At 33.9% G+C, this 19,113-nt stretch overlaps 1 protein-coding gene across 1 annotated transcript in view; it reads right to left on the bottom strand.

The window, feature by feature from the left end:
- Positions 1-687: 687 nt before the first annotated feature.
- Positions 688-19,113, bottom strand: part of LOC136032581 (cilia- and flagella-associated protein 57-like) — a 121,053-nt gene continuing 102,627 nt past the window's right edge. Inside the window, exons 16-19 of the mRNA XM_065712851.1 lie at positions 12,618-12,761; positions 8,317-8,532; positions 1,633-1,809; positions 688-1,065 (exon numbers count right to left, since the gene is read on the bottom strand). Of these exons, the coding sequence (XP_065568923.1) occupies positions 1,015-1,065; positions 1,633-1,809; positions 8,317-8,532; positions 12,618-12,761 (588 nt within the window). The 3' untranslated portion in view covers positions 688-1,014. The remainder of the gene's footprint in view (positions 1,066-1,632; positions 1,810-8,316; positions 8,533-12,617; positions 12,762-19,113) is intronic.

The raw sequence follows: 19,113 nt of genomic DNA, 5'->3' as shown, positions 1-19,113 counted from the left end.
CGCTGTTTTTGGCCATTGTTTGATTCAGTCAATACCAAAATTCTCAGAATTTTTTTTTAATAAGTAGCTAATAAATTAGTCACTTTTCAAGTGAGGAAGTAGAGCAGCCCGGGACGACTGAATCCACAGGAGAATGCAACAACACATAATCAAAAATACTTCTAGGTTGAGGCAACAATTCGAAAAGTACAAAATAACCTACAAGTTACGCGAAAAATATAGAAAGCAACAAATCACAATAATTCATTAGCCTGATTTTGCAATCGAAAATCCCTTTTTGACGGCCAGAGGGCTATTACTACATAACTTCAATCAGCTGCCTTGAAAAATATTATCTTTAATTAGAATGGCGCGAATGCCGTCAGAAATAGTACCAATTGTTCAAGCGAAAGCACAGTCAGAAGGTGTTGAGAGAGGGGGGTAGCCATGGGATCAGCCGAACCTTGCTGAAGTTATAAGAACCATAGAATTATAAAATTACACTTTTCCTATACACCATAGATAGCTGGGACACTCTGATCATTGTCTTGAATCTACGAAATTATAGTTTCAAAGAAAAAGGGACGGTCCTTTTATCAAAACTTTAGCTTGAGTAATGAAAATGTGTTTAAAATAGCTGTGCATCCCCCCATCTTCTTTGATCCATTTCCTCAAAAGGTACCCTAGATCCACCACAGAGTTAGTACGTTTGACTTTTTATTTACTTTTTTATTTAAGAAGCTACTAAAAACATAAAATCGTTTCAAGGAATTATGGCAACGAATGCAAAAAAAAGGTAAATTTTAACATATTAATCTAAATACTTTGCTTTTGAGTCTTCTTCATTTTAATTTTGGTCATTGGCTAAATGTTATAATTGATCAGCTCTTGATACCATTTTGTGGCTTTCTTTTATTTTTCGACCAAATTCAAGTAATAAAATCTACAAATATTCAAATAAAGCACTGCAATAAAATAGCCAGCCAGTGAACTGAATGTGAATAAGCACTGAAGTGTCAAATCAGCATTTGGAATCTACTTGCTCTCTTCTTTCTTCTGCAGTGTGCTCAGCAGCGTGATGTTTTCCTAAAGGAAACTAAACATTAGTTGGAGGACTGGAAACGATGTTTTAGATTATTATTTAGCCAACTTGTAATTACATAGTAGCAGAAGAGAAATCATAACAATGCCTTCCGGATTTTTTTTTTAGCTCAAGGTTAAGAAATAGAAAGAAAAAATATATATTTGAACTGAAGAAGGGATAATTTTGTACCGCTCTTTTTATTCATTATATTACCGTTCTAGAGTCTCCACAGGGAGTAAAGATATATATTTTTTCCCTCCCTTCGTTTTCCTTTTTTTGGCTGTGTTTTCGTGTTTTTCTGTTTTATAATTATTAATATCTGTGGATGTCCTTAAGTACAGGTGAAAGGTCTTTTTTTTCTTCCGATAATGTAGCGTTTCATAGTAATCTTTTTTATGCTTACTTAAAAAGGGATTGATTTTAGCTCCGAAACTTGTTTAGAAAGAAAATACTACCGTGAAAAATATCGAAGTCTTCATTACATGAGACTATGAATATTATACTCTTCACTTCTCTTTCATTTCCTAAGATTATGCTATTACATACTATTACATGATATTACATAATACCTGAAGTAACTTTTTCTTTTCACTTTCAAATTTTGCTCTTTCTTGCTTCAGGGTATTTCTCATGGTACTGAGAACTCTTTCAGTCCGTTGGGTGTCAGAATATGATCCACTTTCCATGGAAGTGAATTTTTCTTGTTTTTTCTTTCCAGTATTATCATTCTTGCTTATCCGTATTTCCTGAAATTGAAAGGTCATGGAAAAATCATAATTGCTAGAGTATTTGACAATGCTACACTACGAAAACAGATGGCATCATCCATACGTGCAGCATTCAAATATTTTTTACTATAAAAAGTAGTTTCGATAAAAAGTAATTATTATACGAAATGCAAAAACATTTAAAGTGTTTCAGCACTAATTCTAAATCGAAATTGATATAGTTACAAAAGGGATCATATTTCTAACATTATGAAAGGCATATAAATAAAAAATTGTCATATCTCATTTTAAAGTTATCTACAATTATAAAAAGCATATCAATATAGTCGTATAGAATGTAGTAATTCTATAATTAATTCTGTAAATAAAAAATTCAGAATAAAAATAATTCTGTAATTCTGTAATTCTATATTAACATTATGAAAGGCACATAAATAAAAAATTGTCATATCTCATTTTAAAGCTATCTAAAATTATAAAAAGCATATCAATATAGTCGTATAGAATGTAGTAATTTTTTTAGGGCTATAACAAAATATCCGACTTGTCAATTAAAACTAGAATAATTCCTGATAATTTTAGATAAAATAACTTCATTTCATCTCTCAGTTCGAAGTTACAATTGTCTGCTGGAACAAAACTTTTTTGGCTTAACTCCTATACTGAGCATCTCTATAACGTGCTACATTTCCATAGAAAAAAAAAATCAAGATAAACTTTATTTTATGTTAGTTTTCAGTTCAAAATCACTAAAGCTATTATTTAAACTTCATAAGCATTTATGATGTCTCGGCAATAATTTTAACTTTTTAATTCTAACTAGAAAAATACCCGAAAATCTTAAAATGAGTTCTTTTTTCTTTTGATTTAAGGAATTCGACACGTCATTCTATGTTTTTATATTAAAGAAGAAACTATAGCCAATAGTAGTTAAAATATTTAAATAGATTACATAAAGGATCGTTATACTTTATTAATAGTGAGGATTATGCAAGTATCATCTGTATCAGGGTTGTAGAGACAGCGGATCAGATTTGCAGTGGTAGCTAGCAGCCTAGTAGGAGATGATCACGTCTTACAATATCTCATAACTCCTAAAATGGTGTCAGATCAGGACTAGAATTACTTTTTTAGAACCTCCTTATCCGTAATCGCTATCGTTTATCTTAAGTGTTGTCTTTTTCCTTGTTGGCAAGAACAACAAGGAAAATCAATTGGCATGAAAAACTAGAAAAGTGGCTGCAGCAACGATATTCTTCATCGAAGGCATCTTTTTTTTTCGTTTTTTTCCTTTGGAGCTATCAGGGCCCTGGAATATCACATAGAGGTGCTTAATGGCTCACTTTAAAAAAAATGATGTATTTTATACCTTTGGGAACTAACAAGAATAAAAAAAAACACATTTTTGGTTACGCATCCGTGCTTGCACACGCTTATAATAAAACTGCATATTTTTCTCGATTAACACATGATTTTAGCATTCAATAGAATTCAATTTAAGTGCGACTTTTGAAGATGCATATAATCCAAATGATGAATATTGCAACATCTCAAATGCAATTAACAATATGTCAAATGAAAGAATTGAACTATTTAATACTAAATATCAAACATTTCAAATAAACGTATTTTTTCATAAACTTAAAAAGACAGCCATGTAAATTAAACCGGCATGGTTCACATCTGATGAGTGGTGACAAACATCAAAACAAAAAATAGTAATAGAATGACAGAAACAGTCGATTTCGATTCATTCTATTGCCTACCCTTTTGTCTAAAGGCCATAGCGGTGGTAGAAACTGTGTTATTAAGTCAAGCTATTTCCAGAGTATTTCAAGATTTTCGACTCCACACTTCTGAGCGTAGAAGCTCACAACTTTTTGGCCATGATTGATTCTAACTTGAGTATTCCAGCCAGTTGCATACACAGCCCCAGATCGCAACTAACAATTATCTTATGAGACATGTTACATAGCAAAAGAACGTCCCGAGACCGATTTTTTTTTCACATTTTCAGGAAAAAAACTTTTATAGTCTTGTATGAAAACTTTTTATGTCTCGTAGAATTAATATTTTCCACAAACGACATGCAATTGTTCTTAGGTGTCTGATAATATTTGTCACATTTTCCCTAGAGTCCGACCGGATGATTCAAACTTAAATAGGATTGTAGAAGGGTCTTTCTTCACTTATTCTGCAATGGCTTTAATAAGGTACCAGGATACTTCTTCGGCATCACACGCGGTCAAAATTTTGTGTTCTCGTGCTACTACGTAGCACTTTGTTTTATATTAAAAGACGATTGTTAGAAATACAAAGCAATTTAGATATTAGACTAAGGTTCATCTATGGAGAACTTTGAATTCCATGGCCCTTTTCCTGTCTGACACAAATTTTTTCCTTCCTCAACAGGAGTCTCTTTTATAAAACTTTGCTCTATTTTAGTTTAAAATAAGCTTTAAAATCCCTTTCCAGGTAAGGTTTGATGGTTTTTAAGGCAATAGCCCGGCTCTATAAAGCAGAAAAAGGAAAAAACTGTTTTTTAACCGACTTTTACTATAGATCATAGACAAATCTTAATTGAATGTTTAATTGTAAGAATCTTATTCCGTTATATTTTGTGTCATCTTCTTGTTTGCTTGAATAAATGCATTTTCTGCTCATTTATTAAAGATAGTTTTGATTGGTTGTTTAAAAATTAAACTAAAAATAAGACGTCGAAATTTATTGCAGCCATATTTGTTTCCTGACGAAGTTTCTTTGGTACTGAAACTTTAATTGAGCTGTCTTTGGGACTTTAAATTTTAACCAAATCAATTTAAAAAAAGAAAAATATTTTAAAAGTTCGTGGTAACGAACTGTAATAAGGAGCAGCGGCCGAAGCAGCAACTCAATAGCAACCGAAGCAGTAAAAACAGTAATTTGATAAAAATAGATATGTTAAAACAATCGGCTTATGTTGCTAATTTCAACTATAGGTTTCTTTAAGTTTAGTCTTACCCACCAAGGTGATTTAATCAACCTAGGTGATTTAATCGACCTAGTGATCCAAGAATATCAGAAGATACCTCATTCGGAAGTTAAACGCTATAGGGCCCTTTTTGCGTGACCAAAAAGATTGGAGGGCAACTAGGCCCCCTCCCATGCCTCTTTTTTCTTGAAATCGTCCGATAAATTTAATATCGTCCGATAAAAATAGATATGTTAAAACAATCGGCTTATGTTGCTAATTTCAACTATAGGTTTCTTTAAGTTTAGTCTTACCCACCAAGGGCTAGTAGCCTGAGAAAATTCGGCTAATTTTCAAAAAAAGGGAGAAACACCCCCTAAAAATCATAGCATAATAATGAAAATGACACTATCAGGTTCAACGTATCAGAGAACTCTATTATATATGTTTCAATCTCGCATCGGCAAAAACGTGGAATTTTGAGTTCTTGCCAGAAGAAAGATCACGGATTTTTTTTTCCCTCAGGGGTGATTTAATCGACCTAGTGATCCAAGAATATCAGAAGATACCTCATTCGGAAGTTAAACGCTATAGGGACCTTTTGGCGTGACCAAAAAGATTGGAGGGCAACTAGGCCCCCTCCCATGCCTCTTTTTTCTTGAAATCGTCCGATAAATTTTTTTAAGATAATTTTGAAGACCAAAGTGTCTTCCATAACGATAAATAAAAGCTCAAGTAAGGATAGTATCTTTTTAATAGACAGTTCGTGGTAACGAACTGTAGTAAGGAGTGACCCGGCTCAATAGTAACCAAAAATCTAAAAAGTGGAATTTTGATACCAATAGCTACATCAAAAGAATTGAAATTTAATGCTAATTTTAAATATATAAGTTTCATCAAGTTTAGTCTTCCCCATCATAAGTTACGAGCCTGAGAAAATTTGCATTATTTTAAAAAATAGAGAGAAACACCCCCTAAAAGTGATAGAGTCTTAACAAAAATCACACCATCAGGTTCAGCGTATCAGAGAACCTTATTGTAGAAGTTTTAAGATCCTATGTACAAAAATGTGGAATTTTTTATTTTTTGCCAGAAGGCAGATCACGGATGCGTGTTTATTTGTTTGTTTGTTTTTGTTTTTTTCCCAGGGGTGATCATGTTGACCCAGTAGTCCTAGAATGTTGCGAGAGGGCTCATTCTAATGAAAATAAAAAGTTCTAGTGCCCTTTTTAAGCGACCAAAAAAATTGGAGGGCACCTAGTCCCCTCCCAAGCTAATTATTTTCCCAAAGTCACCGGATCAAAATTATTAGATAGCCATTTTATCCAGCGTAGTCGAAAAAACTTATAACTATGTCTTCTGGGACAACTTACTCCCCCCCTCCTACAGTCGCCCTGGGAGGGGCTACAAGTTACTAACTTTGACCGGTACTTACATATAGTAATGGTTACTGGGAAATGTACAGACGTTTTCAGGGGGATTTTTTGGTTGGGAGGAGGGGTTGAGAAGAGGGGGATATGCTGGGGAACTTCCATCGAGGAATTTGTCATGGGGGAAGAAAATTTCCATGAAGGGAGCGCAGGATTTTCTAGCAATATTTAAAAAAAAAACAATGAAAACATGAATATGAAAAACTTTTTTCAGCTGGAAGTAAGAAGCAGCATTAAAACTTGAAACGAACAGAAATAATTACCGCATATGAGGGGCTCACCTCGTCCTAATACCTCGCTCTTTACGCTAAAGTATTTTTAGTAATTTCAACTATTTATTCTACGGCTTTTGTGATTCAGGGGTCATTCTTAAGGAATTACGACAAAATTTAAGCTTTAGTGTAAAGAGCGAGGTACTGACGACGGGGTGAACCCCCTCATATACGTAATAAAAACATGAGAATACAGAAGTTCGGTACGCAAGCTGATTTGTAAGTTACGTATATCTTTTACAAATAAAACATTCGTAAAAAATTAAAAGTTCTAGTTGCCTTTTTAAGTAACCAAAAGATCGGAAGGCATCTAAGCCTCCTCCCCGCTTCTTTTTTTCTCAAAATCATTCGATCAGAACTATGAGAAAGCCATTTAGCAAAAAAAAAAAAAATTGCAAATTTCGTTTTAATTATTCATCTGCGGAGAGCCAAAATCAAAACATGCAATGATTCAAAAACATTCAGAAATTAAATAAAAAAAGAAATTTTTTTAACTGAAAGTAAGGAGCGACATTAAAACTTAAAACGAACAGAAATTACTTCGTATATGAAAGGGGCTGCTCCCTCATCAACGCCCCTCTCTTTACACTAAAGTTTTTTACTGTTTTAAAAAGTAGAGGTGAGAGAAAGAGTCAAACTTTAGCTTAAAGAGCAGGGCGTTGATGAGGAAGCAGCCCCTTTCATATACGAAGTAATTTCTGTTCGTTATAAGTTTTAATGTCGCTCCTTAATTTCAGTTAAAAAAACTTGTTTTTTTTATTTAATTCTTTTTAAAGCAAAAACGGTAGCCTTTGACCTTCCTAGATCCGGTTCGTTAGCATGAAATGAACTAACACTTGGATAGAGGTTAATAGCATTGACTGAATTAAACTTTACTCTATCTGATTATAATAAACTATTGTAAATCGACGGATGATAAGTATGGACGGATGATAGATAGACTTATCTATCAAGAAATGAAATGGCATCACTTTTATACAATCTTAACATGGCAAATCTGGCATAAGGCCTTTTTAGGAATGCATAAAAATGATTTCATTCTTTGAAAATACTCTTAATTTCAAAATGTTTTTAATTTTAAGAGTCTTACAAAAATATTTCTTTAAACCTCGGCCCCCTAAAAATTACAGAAACATTATCGATCAAAATAAAACGATCTAGAAAATCAGAATATGTTCCGAAAGGGCTGAACTGAAATGTTCAGGCTAATAATTTTACTTTAAGGTGATGAAATAGAGTGTTTATGCTTTATTTATCTCACCTCCAAATTTTCGTTACTGCTTTCCACATGTGAGCTTCCACAAGTACTGGGGATCTAGTAAACCCCAGTTTGTTGTCCCAAAGAAGTTAGATCCTTCCCAGAATTTAGAAAACCACCCAAAGCATTATCACCCTTTTAAAGCTGAATTTATACCATTACTGTGTAAAATTCTTTTAAGTTTTTCAATTAGCCCGGGTACATGTGGTAAGGAACAAAAACCTTCTTCTCCTGAGTTGCTTCCAAGAATTCTTTCGAAATCTCTAGAAATTTTTTTCTTCTTTTTGAAAAAGTCTGGTTAATTGACTACTCTGGGTACATGTTACTCATTAGCATTTTTCTTAGATAAGACAATTCCTCAAAAATATTGAAGAGCAAATACTAAAGATCCGGTCAGTTAAAGAAATGACCGAATCTTTAATTGAACCGGATTCATTTTGGATTTCATTTAATTAATGATTAAGATTTTTGTTTGCTTTACACTTTAATTAAAGTATGACTTCACTTCCGCTCTTCTTTGGTTTAATATACCTTTGGTTTAATATTCGGTGAATTGTTTAGACATCTTTGTTAATATTTATCTACAAAAACAATCATAATATTTTTGTTTCCTACCTTGACAATACTTTGGAGTGTCCTAAGATCATTAATATTTTCACAAATAATGTCAAAATCCTCTTCCATATTTTGGATATGTCTTTTCAGCTGTTGTATAGCATCGTTTTTCAATCTCAGCTCATTCAAACTCTGATGGCATTTTCTCTCAGCATTTTTGATTTTTTCAAGGTCCACTCTTTTTTCTTTCTTGTAATTCAAGCATGTCATCTTCATCTAAACAATTGCGAGAGACATTAGTAGTTGGCAATAGATTCGAGATTATTATAATTTTTTATTTAGACCACCTCACCTGAGAGGTTTAGTCTAACTAAAATCGTGTCGTTTCACGACCTCATACTATTCAGTAGCTGAGAAAGCTGGCAATTTTGAGTTGAAACCAAGGAAATTTATTGGGGTATAAATTTAGGGCCTTGGGCCCCTATCCATCTTGAGAACACTATCTTTTTAACAAATTTTGAGAAAAAGGAAATTATTCCCAGAAAACAGCAACAGAAAAAGTATTTCCAACTGACTCAGCCTCGCTCAAGGAAGATTATTAGCTCTTTCTTTCGAAACTTTCAAAGGAAATTAAAATGGTGTCTCTGGTAAGCGATCCTCCGTCACTAAAGACAAATATTTTAAACCAAGCTTAAGAGACACCAAAAACTCTTCATTTTATTTTTATTTATCTATCTTTTAATTTAATTACCTTTTCTTAAAGACATAAAAAAGGCAAACGATCAAGTGGTCTATTCTTGTAGAAGCAATAATTCTCAGATACATTCTTTTACCAAGCACTAAAACAAGTGAAAATCCTGAAACTCATTTGTTCTTGTGTTTTTATTATTTATAACTTTACGCACTAACACAGTATGTCGGCTTAAAAACCTAAATAGATCCATTTATTAAATTTCCTTACAAGAAAAGTTTGACTAGATACTCAAGAAAACAGCCTAATTTGAGGACTAGAGAGTCTGTCAGATAGAACCCCATTGTCCTTGTTTTTTAACTCTTCTCATCCTTCAAACCAGGTTATAATCTGGCATTGACTGTAGATTGGGGCTGATGCCGAAGCAAAGTTGATGATGAGAGGTCTTGTGCAAGGGTCCAAAACACGATGTTTTACCCTTGCTAAGTGAAAAGTCACCAATGCCAGGAATTTCAGAAAGAGCAAATTCTTCTCCTATTTATTAGTAAAAACATGGCCTATAGCCAAATGGTCTACTTGTGTAGATTGTATATTTCCGCATTAATACATTCCGCCTAAAAATCTAAAGATCTTTCTAAGATTCATTTCAGTTAAATATCAGCGGAACAGACGGCCCTGACACTTTTTTCGTTTCTTTGTGCTTTTTTCTGAATTTGCACACCATGTTATATGGTACATGGTAACCATATAACCACTATTGTACATGGTAACGTTAGGGTAGAGTCGATACTAAAAGTTCCTATGCAGAGATTGAAGCAAGAAAAGTAGTGTCCCATCTGTGAATTTAAGCGCTATGTACCCTGGGATCTCAGATGTGAATTTAAGCGCCATGTACATCGGAGTTACTCTGTGAATTTAGGTGCTATGTAATCCCACAGTTCCTACAACTATTTTGAACTGCTAGTCCTTTTTATCCAGCTAAGAACTATTAGGAGAGTCTTAACATTTTCTAGAAAAACATATATGCAAATTTTCTTGGTGAAACCTAATGGATACAAGCAGATCCCTATACACATATAGCGTTGTCATAATTTTTGGGGCAATAAGGAAATTCTTGTAAATGCATTCCAGCTCTTATTTCTCTGTGAAAACGGTCTTAGGATATAAGCGGCCAGACGCACTGTACCTGAAACATAATCATTGGTATAGAAGTTTGATGGTGAGTAAGTTAGTATCACAGTTCCACATAGACATCGGATTAGTTTACATTGTTTCAAGTTGGAAAAATATTAGGCCAGACGCACGGTACCCATAAAGTAATCATTGGCATAAAAGTTTGTTGGTGAGCAAGTTAGTATCGCAGTTCCACACAGACATTGGATTAGTTTACATTGTTTCAAGCAAGCAAAACGTTCAAATATTAAAAAAAAGAGTGGTTTTCGACTATTGCACCTTGAAGGAGTTGACAGTGGCGATAGGAAGACACGAGCTCTCAATGTAATAGTTGTCATGGGAGATCATTGTCGACTAACACATGAATAGGATGAGAAGTTTGGTAGATATGTCATATCGATTGGTAGATTTAAGTTAGAAGAACAATTATGTTTTGCAGCAAAAGTGAATACAATGCATATGTCCAGAGTGCAACATGGATTGAGTGCAATCATGAAGCCCGTTGAGGACAACGGATTGACTCACCTCATGAGAAAAGAGTGAAAATGTGTATTATTCTACTATTACGTTTCTGAATGTTTTAAAATGATTTGTTTTTCTTTCGGTTATGTATTTTAGTTGATCGTTTACTCCTCTCTCTTCCTCCCTCCCTCTCTCTCTCTCTCTCTATCTCTCTCTCTTTCTCTCTCTCTCTCTAGGGAACTAATAGGCGTTGAGACTGTGAAAAAACAAATATGCAAAAAAGTATTGCTTGGTGTTGGGGTAAATTCAAAATGTAATGATGGGAGTAAAAAAAAGACGTGTACTCCAATTAAAAAAAAACGGTTTGAGAACGTTAAAAAATATAACTTATTCTGAAGGACACAATAAATCATTTTGAAAGTATTGCTTGCTGTTGGGCTTCGGATAAAGCCGAAAAGTAATGTTGGGAATGAAAAAGATGTGTACTCCAACTTGAAAAAAAACGGGGTTAAGAGGAATATTAAGAAAAAACCTGTTCTGAAATGATACAATTAAGCCTTATGAAAAGTACTGCTTGGCGTTGGAGTATGTATAAAGTCGACAATTAATTTTGGGTGTGAAAAAACGTGTGTACTCCTAAAAACCGGTTTAGGAAGTATATAGAAAATAACTTATTCTGAAATTATACAATAAAGCCTTTTAAAAAGTATTGTTTGTTAATTGGATATGCATGAAGTCGAAATGTGACGCTGGGATTGAAAAAAGATGTGTACTCCAAATCGAAAAAATGTGCTTAGGAGGAATATTAAGAAAAAAACTTGTTTTGAAATGACACAATAAAGCCTTATGAAAAGTACTTCTTGGTGTTGAGGTATGCAAAATTTCAAAAAGTAAGGCTGGGAGTGAAAAGAGATGTGTGCTCCAACTTGAAAAAATAGATTAAGCAGAATATTAAGAAAAGAACTTGTTCTGAAATGACATAATAAAGCCCTTTGAAAAGTATTGCTTGCTGTTGGGGTTTGGATAAAGGCTACAAGGAATGCTGGGAATGAAAGAGATGTGTACTCCAGCTGGAAAAAAACGGGGTTAAGAGGAATATTACAAAAAGAACTTGTCCTGAAGTGATATAATAAAGCCTTGTGAAAGGTATTGCTTGGTATTGGGGTAAGCATAAAGTCAAAAAATAAGATTTGAAATGAACAAACATATGTACTCCAACTTGAAAAAACAGGGTTCAGTAGGAATAATAGGAAACAACTTGTGCTGAAATGATATAATAAAGCCTTTTGAAAGGTATTGTTTGGTGTTGGGATAAACATAAAGCCGAAAAGTGATAATGGGAGTGAAAAAGATGTGTATTCCACCTCGAGAAAAGGGTTTAGGAGGAATATTAAGAAAAGAACTTCTTCTGAAATGATACTAATAAAGTCTTTCGAAAAGTATTGCTTGTTGTTGGGGTATGCAGGAAGTCAAAAAGTAAGGTGGGAAGTGAAAAAATGTGTGCCCTAACTTGAACAACGAGTTTCGGAGGAATATTAAGAAAAGAACTTTTTTGAAATGATACAATAAAAGCCTTCTGAAAAATATTGTTTGGTGTTGGTCTTTGATGCTGGGGATATACATAAAGACGAAATGTAATGTTATTGGTGAAAAAAGATGTGTACTTTAACTAGAAAAACGGGTTTAGGAGGAGTATTAAGAAAAGAACTTTTTCTGAAATGCTATTATAAAGCCTTTTGAAAAGTATCGCTTGTTCTTGAGGTTTGTATAAAGTCAAAAAGTTATGTCGTTTATGAAAAAAGACATTCATTTCGAATCATATATGGCGACGCATTTTTTATCCCTCATGTACTGCCATCTAGTTGGATTCAGTTATGGGTGGCAGCATAATTGAATGTTAAGCTAGGTTACATTGGTTTAACTTGTTTCAAGTTAGGTTGGCTTAGGTTTACTTAACGTGGACTACTAATAGACCATATGAACAATTTGGTTTTGCCAGTGAATAATTCACATAAAAGTCGAAAAAACAACTTACCTTGGTGAACTGTTCATGTAGTTTGTTTAATTCCATTTTTCCTTCTTTAAGAGATTTTTCAGCGTCACCAATAGATTGCTCAAGTGATAAAATACGCTCCCCTTTGATAGCTTCTTGTAAGTACAATTCATGAATAAGCGAATTCTAGAAGCTCAAAGAACAAATTAATAGGTAAAAATAGTAGAAAGTTTCAATTCAGAAGAATAGAAAAGTAAAATACTTTGCCAAAGGTCGGTCAAAATATTTTACCATTTGTTCTTTTGAGCAATATTTGCTAAACAATATTTTAATTTATAACTTAGGCTTGGTGCGGAGTGAGACTTTTAATCATACGAGTTGAATACCTACGTAGTTTTCAATATTCTTATGGGTGAAACTATCCTGAGTCACAGCCTGTAAACAATCTTGATACATACCTTTATACCTATGTTTTAATATACAGTTTTTTTTCAAAAGAGCCTGTTTATATATTTATTGGTAAGTGTTAAGGTATTCAAATAAAAACATTTCTAAGTCATTCATGGCAAAAGTTTCCGTTTTATTGTCGTCAATAAATCTAAGAATCCAAGGATTATTAAAGTCCTTTATTAAATGGAAATATAGATAGAAACACGGGAATAATAATTAATCAATTTGAAAAGCAAGTTTTTTCAACTGAAAGTAAGGAGCAAAATTGACACTCTAAACGAACAGAAATTATACCGCATTTGAAGGTGTTTTCCCTTCTCAATGCCTTGCTCTTCACGCTAAAGTTTTTAGCAGTTTTAAAAAAAGGTTCTTATTCTAATATAACGACCCTTGTGTCTCAGGATTCGTTCTTAAAATATTTTAAGAAACATTTAAACTTTAGCGTAAAGAGCAAGTTATTGAGGAGGGGCTACCACTTCATATACGGAATAATTTCTGTTCGTTTTGAATTTTAATTTTACTTCTTACTGCTAGTCGAAAAAACTTTTCCTTATTTTAAAATATAATATTTCCTTATATAATTAAAATAAATATTCCTTGTTTAATTTCTTACCGTTTTAAAATAATGTCGGTAAATATGGCTCATGCTCCCTGAAAAATGTCCTCCCCTCAAAAGACTCCTCCTTGGAAAGTCTTCCCACGTAAAATAAAACCCTCCCCGTCAAGTTTCTTATTGACAATTCCATCTTCGCTGGAAATTCCCCCCCCCCTTATAATAGCTCACAAAATATTCAGTCTGAAAAATTCTCCTGAGCATACTTTCATTTGAAAAAGCCTAAGTACTAATCGTTTTTTCGGTCACTCCAGAAATGCTCCCTTCCAAGGAAACAATTTACCGGAAATCCGAAACACAAAGAAAATTTTTCCGGTATGATTCCCTCGGAAAATCTCCACATCCAAAAGCGAATAGGTGAAGGCAAAGTAAGACAAATAAAAAGTATTTCGTATAGGAATTTTGTCAAATCTCCCCAGTCTAAAATCTCCACTGGAACGCTCATCTCCCAAAAATTCCCACCACGCGGAAAATTATCCCCATGGAAACCCAACCAAAGCCAAAATCCCCCTCCCCCTAAAAAAGCAATTAGCATATTTTTCAACTTTTAAATTAAAAAAAGCTTATCCCTGAAAGCTGGGGGGGGGTCGTTTTATCCCCAAAGACGGAATTTTTCACTTTTAAAACTATGGTCAAACAGAATGAATATCTCAAAATGTTTATCAGACGACTTTGGGGCAACATGGGCGTGGGAGGGGGCAAGTTGTCATCCAATGTTTTTGGTCACTCGTAAAGGGCACTAAAACTTTTATTTCCCTTAAACTGAGCCCAATCCCGAGGCTATAGGACAATTAGTTCGATAAAATCACCCCTGTAGAAAAAACCACACGCATTGGTCATCTTTTTTTCTGAAAATAATCCAAATTTTCGCAGACAGGAGCTTGAAAACTCTGCAGTAGGGTTTTTCTAAAATGCTGAATCTGATGGTATGATTTTCATTAAGATTCCTAGACATCTAGGTAGTTTTCCCCCTTTTCTGATATCAGGCAAATTTTTTCTGGCTTATAGCCTTTTATGAGTATAATCCCTAGTTTAATTAATCTTGCATATTTGGAATCAGCATAATAATCTGATTCCTGTGATATATTTATTGATATCAAAATTTCGGTTTTTAGAGTATTGGTTACTATTGAACCGTGTCGTTTCTTGCTTATTATTGGTTACCACGAAATGTTTAAAACAAGGTATTGAAAAAACCAAAAACTTTAAATTATAAAAATCCGAGCATATCGACTCCACGTCCGGGTGTGGTGTCCCAAACTTGGAGTCCAGATATTCAGATTTTGATTATTTAAAGTGTTTGTTCTATTGCTTTGTAACTTATTTTTGTTTTTCATTATTCCTGTTCCTTGTGTCTTTCATTATTCCAAGACGTATACTTATTCCTGTGATTTATAAACACTATCAAAATTCTTTAGAAATTTTTATTGTTGCAACGTCAATAATTAATCATTTGTCTTATTCATTACACTCCTTCAGCCCTCAATTATATAGGTTATTGGTGGTTTTAAAGTGAATCGTCATGTATAAGAGGAAGTATATTAGTCAAGTCAAAGTTCTTTGCCTCTTGCTGACGTTTGATGGCTGCAAAAGCAGCTCATTGGCTATGAGTCGCCAAGCAAGAGTGCATTGCTTCTTGTTGTTTCTTTAAAGATGGACTAGCTTTCGGATCATTTCAACAAGCCATCTGAAAGTATTATCGAACTTGAGTTTGATTGATGAAAGCCAAAACTAAGTTTATGAATAAATTACTTCTCTTTTTCCTTTGTCTTTGCTTATATTGTTTAATCAAATAGATTGTTGTCGGTTTAACATTGCATCTTCATGTATAAGAGGAATTATATTAGTCAAGTAAAAGTTCTTTGCCTCTTTCTGACGTTTGATGGCTGCCAAAGCAGCTCATTGGCTATGAGTCGCCAAAAAAAGAGTGCATTGCTTCTTGTTGTTTCTTTAAAGATGGACTAGCTTTCGGATCATTTCACCAAGCCCTCTGAAAGTATTATCGAACTTGAGCTTGATTGATGAAAGCCAAAACTAAGTTTATGAATAAATTACTTCTCTTTTTCCTTTGTCTTTGCTTATATTGTTTAATCAAATAGATTGTTGTCGGTTTAACATTGCATCTTCATGTATAAGAGGAATTATATTAGTCAAGTAAAAGTTCTTTGCCTCTTTCTGACGTTTGATGGCTGCCAAAGCAGCTCATTGGCTATGAGTCGCCAAAAAAAGAGTGCATTGCTTCTTGTTGTTTCTTTAAAGATGGACTAGCTTTCGGATCATTTCACCAAGCCATCTGAAAGTATTATCGAACTTGAGCTTGATTGATGAAAGCCAAAACTAAGTTTATGAATAAATTACTTCTCTTTTTCCTTTGTCTTTGCTTATATTGTTTAATCAAATAGATTGTTGTTGGTTTAAAATTGAATCTTCATGTATAAGAGGAAGTGTATTAGTCAAGGAAAAATTCTTTGCCTCTTGCTGACGTTTGATGGCTGCCAAAGCAGCTCATTGGCTATGAGTCGCCAAGCAAGAGTGCATTGCTTCTTGTTGTTTCTTTAAAGATGGACTAGCTTTCGGATCATTTCAACAAGCCATCTGAAAGTATTATCGAACTTGAGCTTGATTGATGAAAGCCAAAACTAAGTTTATGAATAAATTACTTCTCTTTTTCCTTTGTCTTTGCTTATATTGTTTAATCAAATAGATTGTTGTCGGTTTAACATTGCATCTTCATGTATAAGAGGAATTATATTAGTCAAGTAAAAGTTCTTTGCCTCTTTCTGACGTTTGATGGCTGCCAAAGCAGCTCATTGGCTATGAGTCGCCAAAAAAAGAGTGCATTGCTTCTTGTTGTTTCTTTAAAGATGGACTAGCTTTCGGATCATTTCACCAAGCCCTCTGAAAGTATTATCGAACTTGAGCTTGATTGATGAAAGCCAAAACTAAGTTTATGAATAAATTACTTCTCTTTTTCCTTTGTCTTTGCTTATATTGTTTAATCAAATAGATTGTTGTCGGTTTAACATTGCATCTTCATGTATAAGAGGAATTATATTAGTCAAGTAAAAGTTCTTTGCCTCTTTCTGACGTTTGATGGCTGCCAAAGCAGCTCATTGGCTATGAGTCGCCAAAAAAAGAGTGCATTGCTTCTTGTTGTTTCTTTAAAGATGGACTAGCTTTCGGATCATTTCACCAAGCCATCTGAAAGTATTATCGAACTTGAGCTTGATTGATGAAAGCCAAAACTAAGTTTATGAATAAATTACTTCTCTTTTTCCTTTGTCTTTGCTTATATTGTTTAATCAAATAGATTGTTGTTGGTTTAAAATTGAATCTTCATGTATAAGAGGAAGTGTATTAGTCAAGGAAAAATTCTTTGCCTCTTGCTGACGTTTGATGGCTGCCAAAGCAGCTCATTGGCTATGAGTCGCCAAGCAAGAGTGCATTGCTTCTTGTTGTTTCTTTAAAGATGGACTAGCTTTCGGATCATTTCAGCAAGCCATCTGAAAGTATTATCGAACTTGTGCTTGATTGATGAAAGCCAAAGCTAAGTTTATGAATAAATTACTTCTCTTTTTCCTTTGTCTTTGCTTATATTGTTTAATCAAATAGATTGTTGTTGGTTTAAAATTGCATCTTCATGTATAAGAGGAAGTATATCAGTCAAGTAAAAGTTCTTTGCCTCTTGCTGACGTTTGATGCCTGCCAAAGCAGCTCATTGGCTATGAGTCGCCAAGCAAGAGTGCATTGCTTCTTGTTGTTTCTTTAAAGATGGACTAGCTTTCGGATCATTTCACCAAGCCATCTGAAAGTATTATCGAACTTGAGCTTGATTGATGAAAGCCAAAACTAAGTTTATGAATAAATTACTTCTCTTTTTCCTTTGTCTTTGCTTATATTGTTTAATCAAATAGATTGTTGTTGGTTTAAAATTGCATCTTCATGTATAAGAGGAAGTATATTAGTCAAGTAAAAGTTCTTTGCCTCTTGCTGACGTTTGATGCCTGCCAAAGCAGCTCATTGGCTATGAGTCGCCAAGCAAGAGTGCATTGCTTCTTGTTGTTTCTTTAAAGATGGACTAGCTTTCGGATTAGTTCAGTAAGCCATCTGAAAGCATTATCGAACTTGAGCTTGATTGATGAGAGCCAAATTCGAGTTTATGAATAAATTCCAACTCTTTTTCCTTTGTCTTTCCTTTTCTTTTACCTTACTTTTCTTTTTCTTTTTACTTACTTTCTTTCTCACCAGCTTGCATCACCTCTTTAGTCAACAAGCTGCTAAACGAATAATCTGGGACTCTAAAGATCAAGATTTATATTTCTATGGATATCACCTATAGAGATGGTATGATGTGATATACATAGATCTCCTATGGGAAATCTACATTTTACTCCTTACATATCTGCTATAAGAAAGCCCAAAAGCTTCTTTGTATATAAAGAAGGATAACTTTTGTAGGTGAAAAGGATTAAGTAGGTGACAACCTTGGATCCGTTAGAATTTGTAGATCTGAATTTAAGCGTATGCATATACGACACAGCAGAGTTCGACGCATATTATAAACGAATAAGGATAACTTTTGTCATGTGTATACGAGTGTGACCGTATGTCTTTGTTTGTCTGCTCTAGTAGAAAACAAACAACGAATCTAACAAAGAACAAATAAGGAATCTAGAAAAGAAAATATCACTAAGTTAGTAGTAGCTGCAGTCTCGTAAAAAATGATACGGCCCAAAGTTAAAAAAGAAACACAAAACTGAAGCCCATTAAAATGGTGTCGGATCGAAACAAAAGTACGCCATTAGAATTGCTTTGGCAAAAAACAATACACAGGAAACCTCTATTCCTTTGGTATGAACATCAAGGAGAATCTATTGGTTTTAACAACAGGGAAAATCATATTTTTTCATGGGAAGCATCTTTTTTCTGTTTTTTTCCTCCACTGATAGTAGGGCACTGGAACATCAGAAAGAGCTGTTTAAGGGTTCATTTTAAAGGAAATCACAAAAAAACTACATTTTTGTTGGCTATGATGAATGACTTCATACGCAAGTATATTTTGAAAAGTTGTTTCTCTGGGGTGCAGTGTCATGTCAGAAGCAACGCTACGGCTTTGCCTATAGTAAAGGCCATACGGCCCATTTTTTTAATTTATTATTTTTTCTACCCAGAGGCACTTAATATGGAAGGGGTGGTCCTATAAACTTCCGATAAAATTTTTAGATAGCCATTTTGTTTAAAATAGTTCAAAGATCAGATGACGAAACTCTGGAGTCGACACAGTCCCTGAGGGCCCAGTGATAACCCTTTTAAGGTACACCCTCGGGGCAGAAATATTTCTTTAGAAGGGCTTCTTATATGAACTTAAGATTGGGCTAATTCGATTGGACATTAAAAGCTCTATTTCACTTTTTAATAGTCAAAAGAGATTAGAGGGCAACTATCCTCCCCTCCTCGTATCCTTTTTTCCCCAAA

Source organism: Artemia franciscana, chromosome 11 (genome assembly GCF_032884065.1).
Source record: "Artemia franciscana chromosome 11, ASM3288406v1, whole genome shotgun sequence".
NCBI classification, from domain to species: Eukaryota; Metazoa; Arthropoda; class Branchiopoda; order Anostraca; family Artemiidae; genus Artemia; species Artemia franciscana.
This window is presented reverse-complemented; position numbering and strand designations above follow the sequence as displayed.